Source organism: Furipterus horrens, unplaced genomic scaffold (assembly GCF_987537825.1).
Source record: "Furipterus horrens unplaced genomic scaffold, mFurHor1.1.pri manual_scaffold_4, whole genome shotgun sequence".
In the NCBI taxonomy this organism is placed as follows: Eukaryota; Metazoa; Chordata; class Mammalia; order Chiroptera; family Furipteridae; genus Furipterus; species Furipterus horrens.
The window spans coordinates 175,251,487-175,269,736 of NW_028327174.1; the positions used below are offsets into that span (position 1 = coordinate 175,251,487).

The following is an 18,250-nucleotide window of genomic DNA, read 5'->3' on the forward strand; positions in this document are numbered from 1 at the left end:
GAGGCCTGGGTTCTTATATCCTGATTCTGTCACTAACTCTCTATGTATCCTCGGGTGATCCCTCCTCTCTCTGGGCCTTAGTTTTCCTATCTGTAAAATGGGCTTCAGATAATCTGTTTGGTCCCATCTAATACCACCAACAACCAATGAAGCACTCAACCAAAAAAGCTCTTTTCTTATTTTGGGGCTACCTAACCCGACAGTAATGCCTCATGAGTCAGAAAGACCAGACAGTTTACAGGGCAGCCACAGGTGCTACCACCATCGGGATTCTCCCTAGCTCTTCCCAGTGTCCCTCATGATCTTTGTGAAATACCTGGAATAGCAACCGAGAACATGAGAAAAGGTCATGCTCACAGCAGCAGCGGAGCGCACTGCAGTCAAACCGCAGGTCTCAGGCCCCAACCCTGTGCCTTGGGCCAGCCATGTTCCCTGTCTGTGCCTTAGTGGCCTTACCTGCAGAACAGGACACTATGCTTCTCATCAAAGGGTGTTGTGAGGCTTGAGAGGGACTGGGCATGCTAAGAGCTTCCCTACATCCCTCACTCACAGCAGATGTGAAAGCTATTCTTGGTAATTTAATATAAATCCTAGGAAGAGGCCCCTCTTCTTCTGGGGGAGGGGGGGGGCCGCACAAAAACTGAACATAAAGACTCCTCTATAACCCAGGGGAGTCAGATCTAATTGAAAAACTCAGCTTGAAATCACTTGTGCCGGCAAGTTTCCCGGGGGGATGTCAATGGGTCTTTCAGCCAGACATGAGAGCTGGCCGCGCTTCGCTTCAGGCTGCTGTGGGGGCTCGGGGGTGACGAGGCCGTACTCACTTCAGGGACAGGGAGTAGTCGTGCTTGCTGGTCTGGCTGTTGCGGACGAGGTAGCTGCACTCCTTGCAGAGTCGCAGCAGGTTCTCGGCGTCTCCTCTGCTGATGGCTCCATGATACCATCTGGGGAGAAGAGAGAGGGTCAGAACCCAGGACAGGACCCCTACGGCTGAGACCCTGAAACCTGCTCCTCCCCGAGGAGGCTCGGCCCCGCCAGAGGGCAGCTGCCGCTTCCTGGGCCTCCTCGTTACAAGGCCGGTGCGTGTGCACCTGGGTCCAGTCATCCCAGACACCTACTGAGTGCCTGCTGCCCGCCAGGCCCTGGGGCGAGAGCGGTGAGCAGACCCACAGCCACCTCCCGCCCGAAGCCGACATTCCAGCCCAGGTGCCGTGGGGGAAACGAAGCGGGGCTGTGTGGGCTGCAGCTCTCAGGAGGGACTGCTATTTTAAGCAGTGGCCAGGGGAGCCTTCCGGAGAGAGTGACATTTCAGCGTGGTCCTGAAGGAGGTGACAGAGGAAGCCACGAAGGTCCACAGCTGGAAAGGAGCATTCTGGCAGAGGGAAGGGCAGCAAAGGCAGAGGCCTGAGGTGGGAGCGCCTGCTGTGCTAGGGAAGCAGCAAGGAGGTCAGCGTGGCAACAGGGAGGCCTCAGGGGTGCGAGGCAGGGCCGGGTCTGAGGGCCTGCATGCAATGTGAGGAGACTGGCTTTCTCTGTCTGGGTGACACCGAAGCCATCAGGGAGTGCTGACAGGACGGACATGTGTTGACTGTATGACATCTGCCAGACACATGAGCTGTGCTCATCATTCAGGAGGGTGGCCACCCCAATGCTGCTGCATGGCCTGGACATGTGGGAGCCCCAGCATCACTGACACCACGTGGTGAGCGGCAGAATCAGAAGGAGGGGTGCAGCGGCTGATGGCCTAAGGCCCCCAACTGCAGGACAAGAGGGGAAGAGTGATTGTTGAGACTGGAAAGGTTGAAGGTATAAATTCAGTGGAAGAGCAAAAACACCACTTAGTGGGTATGTTCAGATCAGTCTTCTGTTCACATTGCAGTCTCTGCGGGGCAGGGGCGTGGGAAGGTGGTGAGAGATGGGGTCGGGAAGAGAACTAGAGGCGCTGGACCACGAGGCTGGATCACGCTTTGGCTGCAGAGGCACATACGGGTCGGTCACTGTCCAGCCAGGGGTTCGGGGGCAAGCAGCTCAACCTGGCTGAGCCTTGGTTCTCTATTAAGTTATGATCACTCCACCCCTGTTTTGGGGTTGAAAAGTAAATGGGGTGATGCATAAAAGGGCTTATGCAGAGCTGGGGATGGGGCGAGTTTCTGTGAATGGCAGATACAAGCATCAGCAGAAAGAGGCTGAACTCACAGACAGCCAGTAACTTCCCCAGCTATTGTATTTCAGGCTGCTCCCTGGCCCGCAGGCCGCCTTTTAAATTCCCACGTGTAAGCGGGCTGCTGCCTCCTGGCCAGGCGTGAGTGCCCTGCGAGGAGTTCAGTGACAGACACTCTCTCAGAGAAACACTACAGCACTCACACCAGCTGCCTTTCACCGTCACTTTCTGCCACTCACAAGGCAGTGTTCTGAACAGTAAGCAGAAGGAGTAGATGTAATCATAAACAAACAAACAAAAACGCAACTGGCTTTAGGAAAGCAAGGACCGGAGAGTAGATGTGAGTGTTTCTGTCCAGTGAGCATGTGACCAAGTCGCTGGCCTGGAGGAGAGAGTGGTTAAGGGAAAAAGCAGGGAAGCGTGCAGACCGCAGACCCGCTTTCCTTTTTAAACTTGCACCGAAGTGAAGAGAAACGTGAAGTGGGGGCTGCATGGGCTGTTCCGATTAAAATACTCCCAGTGTCGGGAAGGCTCAAGGCAGGCTTCAGAGAGGACACAGGGCTGGCACTGGGAGAGACAGACAAGGGTGGCGCCGACTTTAGAAACAAGAATTAACAGTTTAGGCAAGGTTGTTTTCTGGGAAATTTCACCGGTGCAACACGCCTCCAGTGAGCTGACAAAAATCATTGTTTTACTAGGAAAACAAGTTCCAGCCATTTGAAACAAAGGTGTCCTCAGGGGAAGGCCTGGAAAGGGGTCTCTGGGGAAGCGCTGGCGGCTGTCCACCCCTCCCCGAGCTCAGGAGCAGCCAATCACAGGAGCAAGCGGGCCTCAGAGACGAGGACTCTGCAGCCTCGTGGAGGGACTCCCTGGTGGGCAAACAGGACGAGCTGCTGGCTACCTCCTGCGCTGCTCCAGCTGTTCCCCATGGAGAGAGCGGCGGGGAACTCAGTGAAGGGTGAAAGACGGCACAGGTGGAGTTTGGGACAGAAGGGCCGAAGGACACAGAGGGGGAAGCCACTGGCCAGCCTGTCAGCAGGAGGCTGGCTGGGAGACAGGGTGGCGGGGGTTCCTGTTGGGGGCTGGGGGCCAACTGCTGGCCCTGAGCAGGTGCTGCCTGGGCTACAGAGAGAATTCAGGCGGGAGGACACCTTGGGGATGTGCTGGACTGTGGTGTTGGGTCATCAGGTCAGAACCATGGAATTAAGATTCAACCATTGCCATCTAACCCATCCAATATCCATTAGCTCCTCCAATATTTACTCACCACGTACTCCACCCTTGATCTCATGGGGCTGACACAGGGAGATGGAGAATCAATAAATAGGTTCAGGAAGCGATTTCAGGTAGTGACAAGTGCTATGTAGGAGTACTGGGTTTGTAATAAGGTAGTGACGGGTGGGAAAGAGGGGGGAGGCTACTTTAGAATGAAGAAGGCTTCTAAGAAGATGGCATTTGACCTGAGACTCTGCATTATGAGAAAGAACCAAAGAAAACCTGCACTCTGCAGAGGACCAGCAAGTGTAGGGAATGAGCTCAGTGGTTCACAGGGCAGACAGGCAGCAAGGATGCCTGGCACTGTGAGCGTGGGGATTGGCACGGGATGAGTGTTGGGCAGGAGTGGGGCCCAGTCCTCTGAGGCCTCGTGGGCCAAGGGAGAAGTGATTTCATTCTAAGCACAGCGGAGGGCAGTCAAGGTTTTAAACCGAGATATTACATGCTCTGGATGATCTTACAGAAGGTGAGCCAGGCTGTCCTGCAGAGAGGCCAGAGGGGAAGGGAAGCAGACACAGTTAGGCTTCTTCAGTGGTCCAGATGGGAGGTGGCTGCAGAGTAAAAGGGACAGATTCGGGCTGTACTTTGGATAGATAATTCGCAGAACTTACTAATGCATTATATGCTGGTGTAAGGAAGAAAAAAAACAAGGACTGAAGATGATTCCAGGTTTCTGGCTTGAGCAACTACTAGGTAGATGTGGTGCTATTCACCGAGGTGGGGAAGCTGGGGGGACAGTGAGTGTCTAGCGGATTAGGAGCCCAGACCTGAACATGTGAAATTTAAGGTGCCCATCCGTCAGCCAAGTGGAGGTGCCGAGAAGGCAGCTGGACGTAGGGGTCGGGCCTTCTGGGAGAAGTGTGGGCTGGGCCGGGCGCTGGTGACTTGCCACCAGGAACCCGAGGAGACTGCCTAGGGAGAGGATGTGGTTGGACACCGAGCCCGGAGAGTCTGTGCTTCAGGTCAAGCTGACGGGAGGAGCCAGCAGCCAGGGGGGTCAGGGAAAGACCCAGAGCGGATGTCTGTGAAGGAGGGAGAAGGAGGGGGCCATCTGCTGTGCTGGCTGCCATGGAGGACAGAGGAGGAGGTCACCTGGTGACCCAGGCAAGGAAGGGAAGCAGAGAGAGGAGGGGAGGTGATGAGAGGGAGGGAGAAAGTGATGGCAGCTCTGTGGGGACCTGGTCCACTCCTCAGACGGCTACTCATTGAGCACCTATCATGTGCCAGGCACTGTCTGGGGACTGAGGACACCGTGGTGACCCAAACAAGTTTCCGCCCTCACAAAATGTATGTTCCCAACAGGGGCAGGAGCTACAGAAAGATCAAGATTTTATTTATGTATTTACTTTTAAGAAGTTTGTTAAAACAAAAAAGTCGGTGATGCAGGATGGAGGAGGTTATGAGCTTTCTCCAGGAAGGGTAAGGAGGGGAGGGTGTCCTCTGAGCACCTGCGCAGCTCTCCCACTGTCCCAGAGGGACAGCAGGCAGCAGGGGGATGGCCCATCCTCAGCAACCCTGTTCGACAGCCCCCTGGGTGTCAGTGTCCCCTCCCCTTTTCCCTGTGCTAGGCTGGAGGAGAGACTGCAACCTGGAGGCACTATCAGCCAGGGTGGGGATTCGGTGGGATTTCACCTGAGCACCTCTGGGGGATGAGTCAGGGCCTGCAGCAGCCAGAATAATCCTGGGAAGAAGAGGTGGCAGGGGCGGGAAAGCTGGCCCTGGTGCTGGACTTGGCCAAGGGCCTTATCAAGTAGGAAAAGGAAAGGAAGGCAAGCAGAACTGCCTTCGAGGGCCCCAGCTGAGGAAAGCTCTGCCCGGGGGTGGGTGTTGGGGGCAGGCAAGCCTGGGTCAGGATGCACTCTGAACAACTCCTGGCACCCCTGGATCACACACTGTGTTTGTTGACTAAAAAATACAGTTTGATCAGACATAAGCAAAACCTGCCACCCAATCAGCATGGCTGTGCGAAACGATGCCGCTGCTGCCCGCTGGGAGTGATTCTCCCATCCAGGTGCTCAGTACAGCAGGTGAGGGGCAGGCCCAGAGGAGGCCGCAGCCTCTTGAGGGAACAGGACAGGCCCATGGTGGGCACACACGCACATGACATCATCGGAAAACCCTGCATCCTGCTCACCCGGCGAGCGTTTCCTGCGAGGATGCACTGCCGGCCTTGCTGAGACCAGAATCCCTGGGTGGAGACTGATATAGTTCATGAACCACATGAGACAGTTTTACGAGGAACCAGCTTGGTGCCAGCTAATCTCTTGGCCAACTGGCTGTCTGCTCTGTGTAGACGCGTGCTAAGGGTGGGGGGCAAGAATGTGCGCAGGGAGAGAGAAGTGAGGGGAGAGGCACGGGGCTGGAGTTCAAATCCTACCTCTGCACGGGAGCCCTGAGAGCCTAGCAAAGGCTCTGTCCCTGTTGGATCTCCGATTTTCTTATCTGTGCAATGGGGATGAGAACCCCGTTCATCACACATTCACTGTTAAGAGGCTGACACACCAGCGCATGATCATGATCTGCCCTTTTGTGTTCCCAGAGAAGCTCACTCTAGTTCAGGTATGCAGAATGGGGAGAAAATGAAAGAGCCATCTGGAGTGAGCGCCAGGCTCAGGAGATGGGGCTTTGTTCCGGAGGTGATGGGGAACCACTGAAGGTTTCAGAGCAAAGCAGGGACCTGTACATATTAGGACCCTGGCAGAGAAGGGAAAGGATCATCACGGTTAAGGGGAGGGCAGAAGCGGGCCTGACCAGCAGTGCTGGGGAGAAAACACACATCAAGAGTGTTAAGGCATTGCCCAACTAATACCAAGCAGATGTGGGGCAAAACCGTCACCAGCTAGAAAATAAATCTGACTTAAAATTAGGGGACAGGATTTAGTATATATTTAGCTATTCAAAAACTCATCTGTTGTATGATGAAAATAGAAACTGGGATGTAAGAGGGAGGCGTAAACTGTCCCTCCTACTAGTCATCAGAAGTAAGGGAGGTCACGCCATGTGGACAGAGAAAGTTCATGGCTGGGAATAAGACGTATGTTCTAATCCCATTCTGGCACTGACCTGATGGTGGCCTTCACCTTCCATGAGCCTCAGCCTGCCCATCTGTACATGGGGGCAGGGTAGCGCTGCAGAATAAAAGACCCCTGTAGCTCTAACATTTTCTTAGTTTGAATTTTTAAAATAAGAGCAAGAAAATAAAGGGGAGAGCAGTGACTGCATGAACTAGGAGCTGAGGTTGAGCTTCTCCCCTGTAGAACTTACATTTGCTTCTCCAGCGGGACAGCAGGGTCCACTCTTTCTCCCAGGATCCCGCAGAACTCAGGGCTCCCGTGTTTGATGGGTTTGAAGCCCCCACCAGGAGCGCGAAGCTGGCGCCGCCGGTCCCGGGAAGGCGAGGGGGATGACTGTCGTTTCTCGTTGCCGTTAAACTGGGCTGTGGGGAACACAGAGAGAGAGAGAGAGAGAGAGAGAGAGAGAGAGAGAGAGAGTGCAAGGTTACCAGGAGCTCAGCCTGAGGAGTTACTGTGGGCCACAGTAGCGTTAAGAGTGGACGGACTGTTCTCGTTGGGGTTTTACAATTCTCAGGAGGAAGAATTTCAAGCAATGAACAAGCATGGCTCAAAAGATGCGGACTTCCTGAGACAGGGCACGGGGGTGCTGTTAACGCCAGATGGCACTTTCAAGGGGGTGTTAAGTCTGTAGAAGCCACTGAGCTCAGCCTTATCCCCAAAGGAAGCCCTCTGCAACGTCCAGCAAGGGCGGTGGGGAGTGTGGTACACCGGCAGGGGCTCAGACTCCTGGACAGCTCTCAGGAAGTTATTCCTTGTTTTGTGTCAAAAATCTGCCTCCAAGTAGCTCCTCGCCTCCTCACATTCTCCCACCCCAATGGGGCTGCACTGGCCACATTGGCCCCCCTTCTCCTGGGACAATTCCAGAGTCCCATTCAGGGTCCTGTGGCATCCCCCAGGTCTGCATCTCTTCACTCAAGTGGCCCCTCTGTGGGTCCTACACAGCCAGCTCTGCCCTGGACCCAGTCACCAGGGGAGGCCTGACAGTTCCCGTCACAGGGGGATAGGCTCTCCCATGGGCTTTTGTCCCTTGCTGGGCCTGCAGGAGCATTGTTCACGCCCATGGGCTTAGGGAAGATGCTTCTTGAGGGCAGGACCCTGGAGATAACCCACAAAGAGCAGAAAACGCTGCACTGAAACTGGAGTGCTGGAAGCATTCCTGGAGACCAACTAGTCTACCTTGCACGTTTCTCTTTGGGCCTCAGTTTCCTCCTCTGAAAAACAGGGACAATGACTACACCTACCTTGTGGGGTTGTTGTGAAGATTCAATCATGTGATGCATACAGAGGCCTCAGCAGACAAAGTGCCGGCATGTGGTCTGTGTTCAATCAGTGTTATTTATTAGATACTTTTATCATCATGTCTGCTCAATGCAGTCACTTCATGTAAGCTACTGAACCATGTAAGTGCCTCTCCTACATCTGCCCTGGCCACGTGTGAGCCTTGGCTGAGTTACTCAGCCTCTCTGAGGCACAATCCCCCGCCACCAGGCTGCCTGACGATCAGATGAGGGAATGCATCCTAAGGGCCTGGCACACGCAGAGTGCTGAGTAAACTGGGCCAGGGCCTGCAAACCAAGGTTCCTAAAGTTGTGTCCAATTGCTGGCCCACGGACACACGTCCTCGGCCAAGCGACACATCTCCCCTTCAACCAGCTGGCACAGATGTGGCAAGCCGTCCTTGGACCCCCAGCCAGACACACAGCAACCAACCTCATGTTCATGGGAGGTGGTGGGAAAACTCAGCCCATCAGCGGTGATGGGCTGCCTATGGGGACCGAGCTTGTTCTATGGGAACGAACTTGTTCTATGACTGAGACAAGACCATCCATCAGGTCTGTGAAGCACTTCTATCCCTCCAAGACACTCTTCTCTATTAACCACTTAAGAAAACAGCAGGAAGGGAGGCTGCTGCCAGATGTGTTGGACCCATGTGTGTGCGGTCCCTCTCATGACTGCATTGGTGCTTATCTCACTCCTAAACATGCATTCACACGGGCCAAATACAATTCAGGGCTGGGAAAACGGCAGTGAGAAAAGAGAGGTCCCTGCCTGGGGAGCGCAGAGCCCGAGTGAGGAGAGACTGGCAGTAAATGAGGTGCGTCAGACCCACAGCACGCAGCTGATGGTACATGCTATGGAGAAACTAAAGCAGGACGGGGGGCGGTGCTCTCGAAAGGTGACATCTGAGTGAACTTCTGAAGGAAAGGAGAAACTGGCCATGTGGACATCTGCTGGAAGGAAGGACATTCCAGACAGAGGGAAGAGCAAGTTCAAGGGCCCTGAGGTGGGAACATACCGGGGGTGCTAGAGAAACAACACAGTCCAGGGCACCTGGAGTATAGTGGGGTTGGGGCAGGTGCGTGGGGAAGTAGGGCTTGATGGGCCTTGGGAAGGACTTCGGTCTTATTCTGAGACAAAAGGAGAGTCATTTGGGTGCCTTGATGGGGAAGGTTTAACCTGGCACTCTTTATAACAGTCTTGCTGTGCTGAAAAGATATGGAGGGCAAGGGGTATGTGGGAACTCTCTACATGATGCTCGATCTTGCTGTGAACCTAAAATTGTTCTTTAAAAATGTTTATTTAAAAAAAATAGAGAGAGAGGTGGAAGGGAAACACAAGGAGCAGGGAGACTGGCCTTGAAGATACGCGCGGAAGTGACAGTGAGGGGTTGGATTCCGGCTGCATTCTGCAGGCAGAGGCAGCGGGACCTGTCCCTGCATTCAGTGTGGGGTGTGAGAAAAAGAGGAAACAACAGGCTTTTGGCCTGAGCATTGGAAGGATGAGGCTGCCATTGTCCAGGAAGGGGAAGACACAGAAGACTTTAACCTTCATGATTAGAAAGGATGGAGGTCAAACTCTAACCTCACGATGCCGACAGCCTGTGATGTCAGGGGCAGAGCGAGGACTGCTGGGGCTCCTGCCATCCTGCTGGCTACAGCTCTGTCCTATGTCCAACCACAGGGACAGACAAGACAGCAATGGCCTCAAGGCCTTTGTAGGGAACAAGTCCTGGGGTTGCGTGTATGAGAAAGCCCTCTTCCGTCTGGCTCATGAGCTGGGCTTTCCTAGAGGTCATGAGGGGGTGAAGCCTTGGCACACATGTCGCCACAGACTCCTCCCTGGCTTCCCAGCAGCCTGGCTCTCCCACCAGGGCTCCACTGAACCACAGCAGCCACCCTCATGGCAACCAATGGAACGGGATATGTTTGAGTAGGGGAGGGAGTGAGGAAGAGGTGAAGCAGGCTCTGACCTGAGCCACCTACCTTGAAGAGCCCTGGATGGCTGACCAAAGGCAGGGGCATGCAGTGGGATCAGGCAGACAAGTAAGGGCCTGGTCAGAGAGCCCCTCTAAAGAGCCATGGGACTTGATCCTATGGGTGGGTTGAATCAAGCAATTCCATTCTCAGACTGGGCTTTAGAGTCCTCTCTGTGTGCTGATGGAGCATGGGTTTGGAGCAACCCTGGAGGCAGGGATACCGGTTAGGGAAGGTGACTGAGGCCACATCCTTGACTTCAGTCTATGATATCCAGTTTCCCTGTCTGGCTCCCCAGGAACCCCTCAAGGTCAGGGGTTGTACTATGTTTGTCCCACCCCCACACCTAGCACAGGCCTGCCACATAACAATTGCTGAACAAAAGACTGAATGAAGAGAATAAGGTGATGTTTTACTTTGTTGGGGAAAAATATCAGTTTTCTTACCATATAAATTGGATAAAACCTAATAATGTCCCAGTCAACACTGTAACTCCCCACTGAATTAATTTATACATTCGCTTGCAAGCTTAATAATATAGCCGTATATTTTAGAGAACAGGTGGTGGTGAATGACAGGCTTAATTAGGCAAATCATATCACCTAAAATAAAAATACACAAACTCCAAGTGCAGTGATTCGGGAGCAAAAGAAAAAGAAACCTTAAGAACAAAAGCTCCAAACACTACTGCCTTCGTTCCTTCTAATTAAGTTTCTCTTTAATCTGCAATTTAAAATGGCAATTCTTTTAATTTAGTGATTTTCTGCAAAAGATAAAGACACACACTGCCCTCAAAAGAATATCTGCATTTAGAGAAAAAAATGTGCCACCCCTGCAGAGTCGTTAGAATGACAGAACCTAATTAATTCCACCTATAGGCAATTACAAATGGAAGTCAGAGTTCTGAAGGAGGCAGAGGAGACTAGCCCAGCAGGACCAGACCCCCCCCACCCGCCCCCAGGGCAGTGGGAAGGGGAGGCCCAGTTAATGGCTCCACCAGCCTTTTTCCCCAGGGCAAGTGAAAAGGCCCCTTTGTGATGCCGAAAGAAGTGTCCTTCCAAAAGTGGTTGGATGGCAGAGGATGGCAGGCCTCATCCTTGAAGATCCAGCTCAGCTTCCCCCCACATTCTAGGAGGCCTTTTATTGTCGCCCTCCATCCAGATTAGCCTCCAATGCTGGTCCCCTTCTTACTTGTACAGCAAAGTCCTTGCTTAACATCATCGACTGGTTGTAGAACTTGATACGAAGCGACATACATAACAAAACCAATTTTACCACAGGCTAATTGATATAAACAAGAGTTCAGCTCCTATGGCATCTCATCAACAATATAATGAAACAATGTTGAGCGAAAGGGCGTTGAGGACCTGCCGTATCATAGATTTTATACCAATTGGTCCTCAAGTCTAGTCACTTAAAATGAGGAGGGATGGTGTGCTGGGCACCCACAGCAGCTCTGACCCTCACAAGAACCCTGCCACCCTGTGGGTAATGGGCAAGGAGGTGAGGAAAAACTCCTCCTGGCTCTCAAAGCTAAAGGGTAGGGTCAAGCCTTGAGCCCAAGCCTGTGGATCACCAGGGTCAGGCTTACCCTATGCCAGATCCTCCTTTCCCATAAAGACACTGGCAGGGCCAGGTGGCAGGAGCTGTGCCTCAGTCATCTGGTCTCTGTGGTGTGCCTCCTGCCTCTGGACCTGGAATGACCACTGTCCTGCTCTAGCTGTAAGACATCTAGAAGCTTCCTGGGATGGCACAAAGCCTCCTCTGATCCCACCTCCTTAAACTGCCTTCCAACTCTGAGGCTCACAGCATAACCAGCGTAACCAAGCAAACCAGGGCTTGGCCATGTGACGCCTTGACATATCACCCAACAATCAGTGTTGAAGGAAACAGGTTTGTATTTAGAGGGTTCCGACCTTGGGTGCTGAACTCTCCTGCTCAGAGCCCTCCTCTTCCACGAGACTCAGCACTTCCCTTGTTTCCCAAAAGACTATAAGCCAAACCCATGCCCAGAAGTTCCCCATATCCTTATCTGTTCTTATGCTGGCTGCACAAATAGATCTTTATCCTCCCCAGAATGTGCACATGTCGGTTTCAGAGTCGCCACCCTCTCACAGCAGCTCTCTCCTCCAGGATCTGGGGTGCACAGCTCTCAGCCTCCTTGAAGTGGTTCAGGAAAACATGTGCCATGTTACACTGGATCATGGCGGAGTCCAGGGAGGCACAGGTCCCAAGAGTGGCTTTTCTATACGTCCTTCAGAGAAGCAGAAGCCTGCAGTTCAGCTCCAAGCATCTCCCACAAACTCGTGCTCAGTCAGGCAGGTCCCCGCACAGGACCCTCCGCTCCGCTGCTGTTTTCTCGTTCTTACTCCAGACCACGTGGTGTGCTGACTCCCGTCTACACCCTTTCAGCCCGGGTGACTTCTACGCCTCCGAACCGTGTGGCATCTCCTTACACACCAGCCCTCATGGCAGACCAGATCCCCCGCCCCGCTTTCAGACCATTTTAAATGCTCGGCCTGTAACTTCCTATGTGATGTCACATCTGGTCCCTCCTATGATGTGCTACTTTTGCCAGGTTCCCCATATCTTTCAACCTTCTGTCGGCTTCCATTTTTAGTCAGGGCAAAAGTTTTCTGTTACACAGGGGCACCCGCCTCCTCTGGCTATGTCATGAGTCACTATATGCTCTTAGTCACCTATCTTTCCTGCTGGGCAGCAGTCCCCTTCCCTTCAAGAAAGGCACAGGTATTAACTTGCCACTGTTATGCAAAGTATCTTTAAATACCATATCTTTCACTTCCCCCAACCAAGCAATGTGGGGACTATTTCAGGGGACCCCCCAGCTCAGCACTTCTCTTGTAGCTCTGGGGGTGCCCATGCCACTGTTTCTCAGTCAGCCTGGCCGTTCTGTGGGGGCAGCACCTGGCATTCATTTTATTTTTATTTTTCCTCTCCTGTCTTGTCTGCCCCTAAATCTACCACAGCAATCAGCATGGAGACAGCACTTAGTAAATATCTGCTTAGATGAAATAAATGTGTTCCTTTGAGGTCTGGCTCTTTTCTGTTTATGGTTTAGGGCTGGCCAGAGAACAAGTTGCAGAAAAGCCGATGGGCCTCTAAGGCACAGCTCTGCTGGGCTCACGAACACTCACTGGCTCCCAGTGCTCGGGATGGAGGACAAGCGCCTAACGCTGGTGCTCATGGTCCTCAGTGACTTGATGCAAACTTTGCCTGGATACATTTTTTTTCCTACAAAACCCTGCTGGGTTTCATTCGCAGCCCAAGGTTCCAGTCACAAGAATGGCCAGTCCCAAGATCCATCACCTGCCTTTCTGCCTCCAGGCTTTGGCTATGCCTGCGCTCTAGAGTCCCTTTCTTCTGATCTGTGTGCCCAAGTCCCAGCCATTCGTCCAAGTTCAGCTCCAATGCTGCTTCCTGTGGCAAGTTTGGCCCTACAGCCCCCCAGGAGGAATTCCTTTCTCCTCGTGTGCCCTGCAGCGCATCTTTTCCACCGTCGGATCCCATCCCAGTTCCTATTACAGTGGAGTATGGCGCTGTCTTCTCAGAATCCAGCAAGATGGGGCCTTGGGCCTCAGCTCCTCTGAACCTCCCCACGCCCATCACCCATCACGCAGCCAGCTCTAAAGAAAGGCCCATAGACAGGCCATTAATTACTGTGACTTGGGGCAAGTTTCTAAAACTCTCTGAGCCTTAGCGGCCCCTTTTCTAAAACAAAACAGGGCTGACAGTACCTAGAGCATGAAGGATTGTGGAGGTGGTCAGTAACAGACAATGCACCAAAGCCCAGGCAGGTTCCCCATAAATAGTGATCTCCTTCCCCATAGCCCCATCCACACTGAGAACAGTTCCCTTCCAAGTACTCGAGAGCATAAAGCGCCTTGTATCAGAAATCATCTTTATCCTCAACCTCGTTGGAATTCCTTTCTGAGCTGGAAGCTCCGAGAGAACATGTTCTGTTTGGTTCACAGCTGAATCCCCCAATGCCTAGGACAGGGCCTGCGGTGTGCGTAGTAGATGCCCCATATCTGTTGAGAGAATAAACCTCCCTCCACCAAAGGCAGCAGGACCATAAAACCCATTCATCGAACAAGGCAGGAAACTTAGGAGCTGCACTCTGCCTCAGATTATTTTAAAAGTTTTGAAAAAACAGCTTAACATTAATTGAGTGCTTTCTGTGCACACGGGCAAGCATATATGAGCACCTGATGTGGTGTTCTCTTCCGACCCTCACAGCAAGTCCAGGAGATCAGCGCTACTTTGCCCATGTTTGTACAGATGGGGCCTGGTGCAGGCATGTAACCAGCTCCAGTTGATAGGAGCAGTCTGCACACTGGAAGTGGGCCCAAGGCCCCAGCACTTGACCCTTCTGTTTTGGGACTGAAGCCCCGGGCGGCCTCCCTTCACCTGGGGGTGTCCTAGCAGTGTCTTTCCCAAAGGAGGGGCAGGTACAGAAAAGTCCACAGTCTGTAAAATGTCCTCCAGTATTCCCTGCTGACCTCGGGTGTGGATGGTGGCCCCTGAGGACAGGGACCCTTCAAAAGGAACTGGAAGGAAGCAAAGGAAGGCAAGGTCCTTGGGTCCCCGGTGAGGCCTGCCATGTGCTCTATGTGCAGTGGCTGCTTCCTTCTGGCAGGTCTGGACACAGAGTCCTTGAAACAGAGGCATTAAGGATTAGAATGATTAAAAACAAGACACTATACACAGAAGACCTTGCAAGGAGCTCTTGGGCTGCTGAAGAGGCTTCTTTAGGCCCTCTGTGAATGAGGCAAAATGAATATGGGCCATGTCCGTAAACCATATGAGACTGTGGGGAGGGCCCAGGGAGTGTTCCAGGCCTGTGTTTGTTCACAAATGTCCCATTATTCTGAAAACACAAGGACGCAGACAACACTATGAAAGTGCCCAAGGCCACCCCTTCCTTCTGCACAATCCTTTGTCAGTTCCTCCACACTGCTGACAGCGAAGCTGAGGGCCTGGTGTGGTCCTGTCGGGGAAACAGTGGGGAGGGCAGGGTTGGAGAGTCAGAGAAGAGGCAGTTGTGAGTCCCCAAGAGGGAGCAAGGAGGGAGACCGCTGCCTCAGTTTGGGGAGGTGAGCTGGACCACATGACCCCCGAAGTCTATGGAAGTACCATAAACCTTCCCAACAATACGCAAACATTTGCAGTTGACAAAATCTGTGCCCGTGACAACAGCCTTCTGCTGCTTCAGCTTTCTAGACATACGTTCTACATCATCTCATCTGCTCCTCACAGCAAGACAAGAATTAAAATTCCCATTTTGTAGATGGAGAAACTAAGGCCCAGAGAGGAGAAGCCCCTTTTCCTCCAGTTCAAGAGCGGGTCTCACTCTCCCCCTCTCCCCCACCTGCCCCATGAGTAACAGCTGTACCTTCACGTGGGATGTATTATAAGACAACATTCGGCTCAGCAAATGTTTGGTTTGCATTTCCAGGATCACCAACAAGAGGGCTGTGTTCACCTCGCAGACACATGCAGGCCCCAGGGCACCACACGGCCACATCTTGTGGGCGGTGCCAAGAACAGAGGTCCTCATTGTGAGGGGAGGGAGCAGGGACTCTCCACAAAAGCAGGGCATTGGAGAAGCTGTGAGGCAGGTGCCAGGACACCGCCCAGGTTCCAAGAACACAGTCCATGCAAGCAGAGCCAAGCCTGGGCTGGGGAAGGCAGGCCTGGCATAAGGGGGCATGGCCTCGTTCTCTTACTCTGCACCCCTGAAGGAAATATGGACAGCGCTGCCTGTTGCAAAGACCCCGAAGGCTGCTGCTTGGCTACAGGAAATGTAAAGAAAAATCCTGACAAAAATGATTAAATGAACTAAAGATAGAGGCCTTTACCTGCCAACGCAAGCCATCTTTAGCACCATAACTTATTTTACAGATGAGAAAAGGAGGGCTAGAAAAGCAACTGACTTGCCCCAAGTCAACAGCTAGACTTGAACTTGGACTTGAACCCAGGTCTCTTGAATGTCAGAGGCCTCTAATGAGTTCAGCGCAAATCCTGTTGGCAGTGCAACTCATTCTCAAAACAACAGTGATACCGAAAGCCAGCATCCATGGAGCACTTACGTGCCCAACTCTCAGCACTTACTGCCACTCCATTTCACATGTGAGGAAACAGGGGCAACTTGCTTGGGTCACCTCACTAGCAAGTAGCAACACAGGGTTTAAATCCTGACCCCAGACACCTGAAGTCGTGTGCACTCTGCTGGTCTTCGCTGGGCTCACCTGTCAGATGGAGAAAGCCTGTTAATTTCTGATGCAGTGTCCCCTGACACTTCTACCTGCAGTCCCCCACAGACCCTTACACAGAATCCTAGGGCCTGAGAAAGGGGCTTTTTCCCCACCCACAAGCCTCAGAGCACCTGCAGGCAGCAGGGTGGGCATTTGTGGAAATGGGTTTCCCCAGCCCATCTGTTTATATGTGTCTGCTGTTGCCCCTCCACAGATGGCAGCAAGGGAAGGCAGGAGAGACAGGCAAGCACAAACCAAGTGCATGGCTCTCAGAGGGCTGCCTGCCTGCCATCCACTGGCACACCAGTGTCCCCATCCCCAGTGTGGCATCCAATGCATGGGCAATCCTCAGACAGGCAGGGACACACTCTCTCCCTAAGAGCTCAGACCAGAGGCGGCAACCACAGTGGTCAACAGCCACTCAAAGATGCCCCTCTAAGGGCAGGTCCCCCAGCCTCATCTGGAGAGAAGACAGGTATATAGCATCAAAGAAGGATATGAAAACAAACCACCTCTGTGTGAGCAGGCCCCATGATTACGTATGTATTGTAGCATCCTAAAGAGAACTCGGGGTTGGTTTCCCAGAGACCTGATTTATTCAATAATTTAACAAATAAATGCATGTTCATTATGCGCCAAGCACCGATCGAGGTGGGGACCCAGGGGTGAACAAGGCAGGCAGTCTCTGACCTCATGGAGCTTAAAAATCTCTATCCATGTGAAGATCTCTGACCTGCCTAACAGAAGAGCAGATATTCTATCGAATCTGGTTCTTTTTCCCCACAATGGAGACAAAGGCACTTAAAGGAACATGTCTATCTATCAGTATAATTAGCAGATGAATCAAAGCTATTAAATGCTAGTGTTTTTCTTTTCTTGTCTTTTTTTTAAGGTTACTAAATGAATTCATTCATAAGTCAAACAGAAAAGCCAACTGGAAAAACCTGTCCCTCGGTAACATATTAGCCAAAGGAAACAAGTGATCCCAGAGCTCTCATTTAACCCCCCCGCTTTCTCTGCAGACCTGCTGTTCACACGTGTTAAATATTAATTACAACTGTTACTCATTAGTACATAGCAAAAAGCTCCTGGTACAAACACAATTGCTAATTTCCTTGCAGGCCCAAGGCATTCTGGGAAGCTGTGGCAGGAGCCAGAAAGCATCATGGGAGCCCAAGTGGGGCCAATGGTGGAGGAGGTGGTGTTTGCTGGGTGCACCAGATAAGGGTGGCAGGTCTAAAATTTCCTGAGGAACCCTCTGCGGAGGCCCAGCCTGTTTATTCCGAGTGCAAGAGGATGAGTCACAGGGCTCGGTGGGAACAGCAAGCCTGGAGCAGCGCCTGGCGCACACGTCACCACTGTCAGCTTTGGAGCATGTGTGCTTGACTGTGATGTGACACACCACGGAGTAGGCACAGCTGCTTCTGCCTCCGCAACCCCAGGCACCTCACACCAGCACAAGGTAAAGGGAATGTTCAAGACCTGCTGTTTCCTCACTCGAGATGCCAGTGCAACTGTGGAGAGTAAAGGCTTTGTGGTCAGACTGACCTGAGTTCATTAGCTGTGTGACTGTGGGCAAGCCGCTCACCCTCTCTGAGCCTGAGCATTGTTATCTGCATAATCACAATGAAACCACACCCTCATTGCAGGGCTTCCTACGGTTAACCCATGCTAGCTTCATAATTAGTGCTAAGTGTTAATTTTCTGTTTTCCTCTTAACCCCTGACCCTTACCTTAATAAAACTGTTTTAGGTTAGCTAACTGAGCTGGTTCAGAGATGACTAACAATTGTGTAGGGAACAGACATACCTGGGATCTTACTTTCCTTTCCTTTGCCCTTTCAGCCTCACTTGCTGAGGCTGGAAAGGTATCAAAACTCAAGAGGGTGCCTGGCTAAGAAGTGAACCATAAGGCATTAGGGTCCCTGGTCCCCCCACCCTGCCCCCACAGATGACAGTGACAAGTGTATAATATCTGGCTGTTACAGAATAAACCAAAGCACATACATACAGGATGTGGTAGGAGCACAGAGGGGTCATGGCCCAACCTGGAATGAGGGTGGGGAAGCCACTGGTCTTGTCAGGGAAGCCTTCCTAAAGAAGGTGGTATTGATTCCAGCCAAGTCAAGCTGTGACCTCCCGCCACTAACACTGTATGTGCTGAGTATGTTCTAGGTTCTCAAAGTAAGGTCTCCCGATCAACAGCATCAGC

General features: G+C 52.4%; 1 protein-coding gene across 2 annotated transcripts in view; it reads right to left on the reverse strand.

Annotated features, from left to right (window-relative positions):
• Positions 1-18,250, reverse strand: part of SHB (SH2 domain containing adaptor protein B) — a 123,421-nt gene that overhangs the window by 22,373 nt on the left and 82,798 nt on the right. For both annotated transcript variants that reach the window (XM_090274448.1, XM_090274449.1), the window contains 2 exons: positions 6,701-6,872; positions 825-944 (listed from right to left, as the gene is read on the reverse strand). In XM_090274448.1, coding sequence (XP_090130574.1) covers positions 825-944; positions 6,701-6,872 — 292 coding nt within the window. The remainder of the gene's footprint in view (positions 1-824; positions 945-6,700; positions 6,873-18,250) is intronic.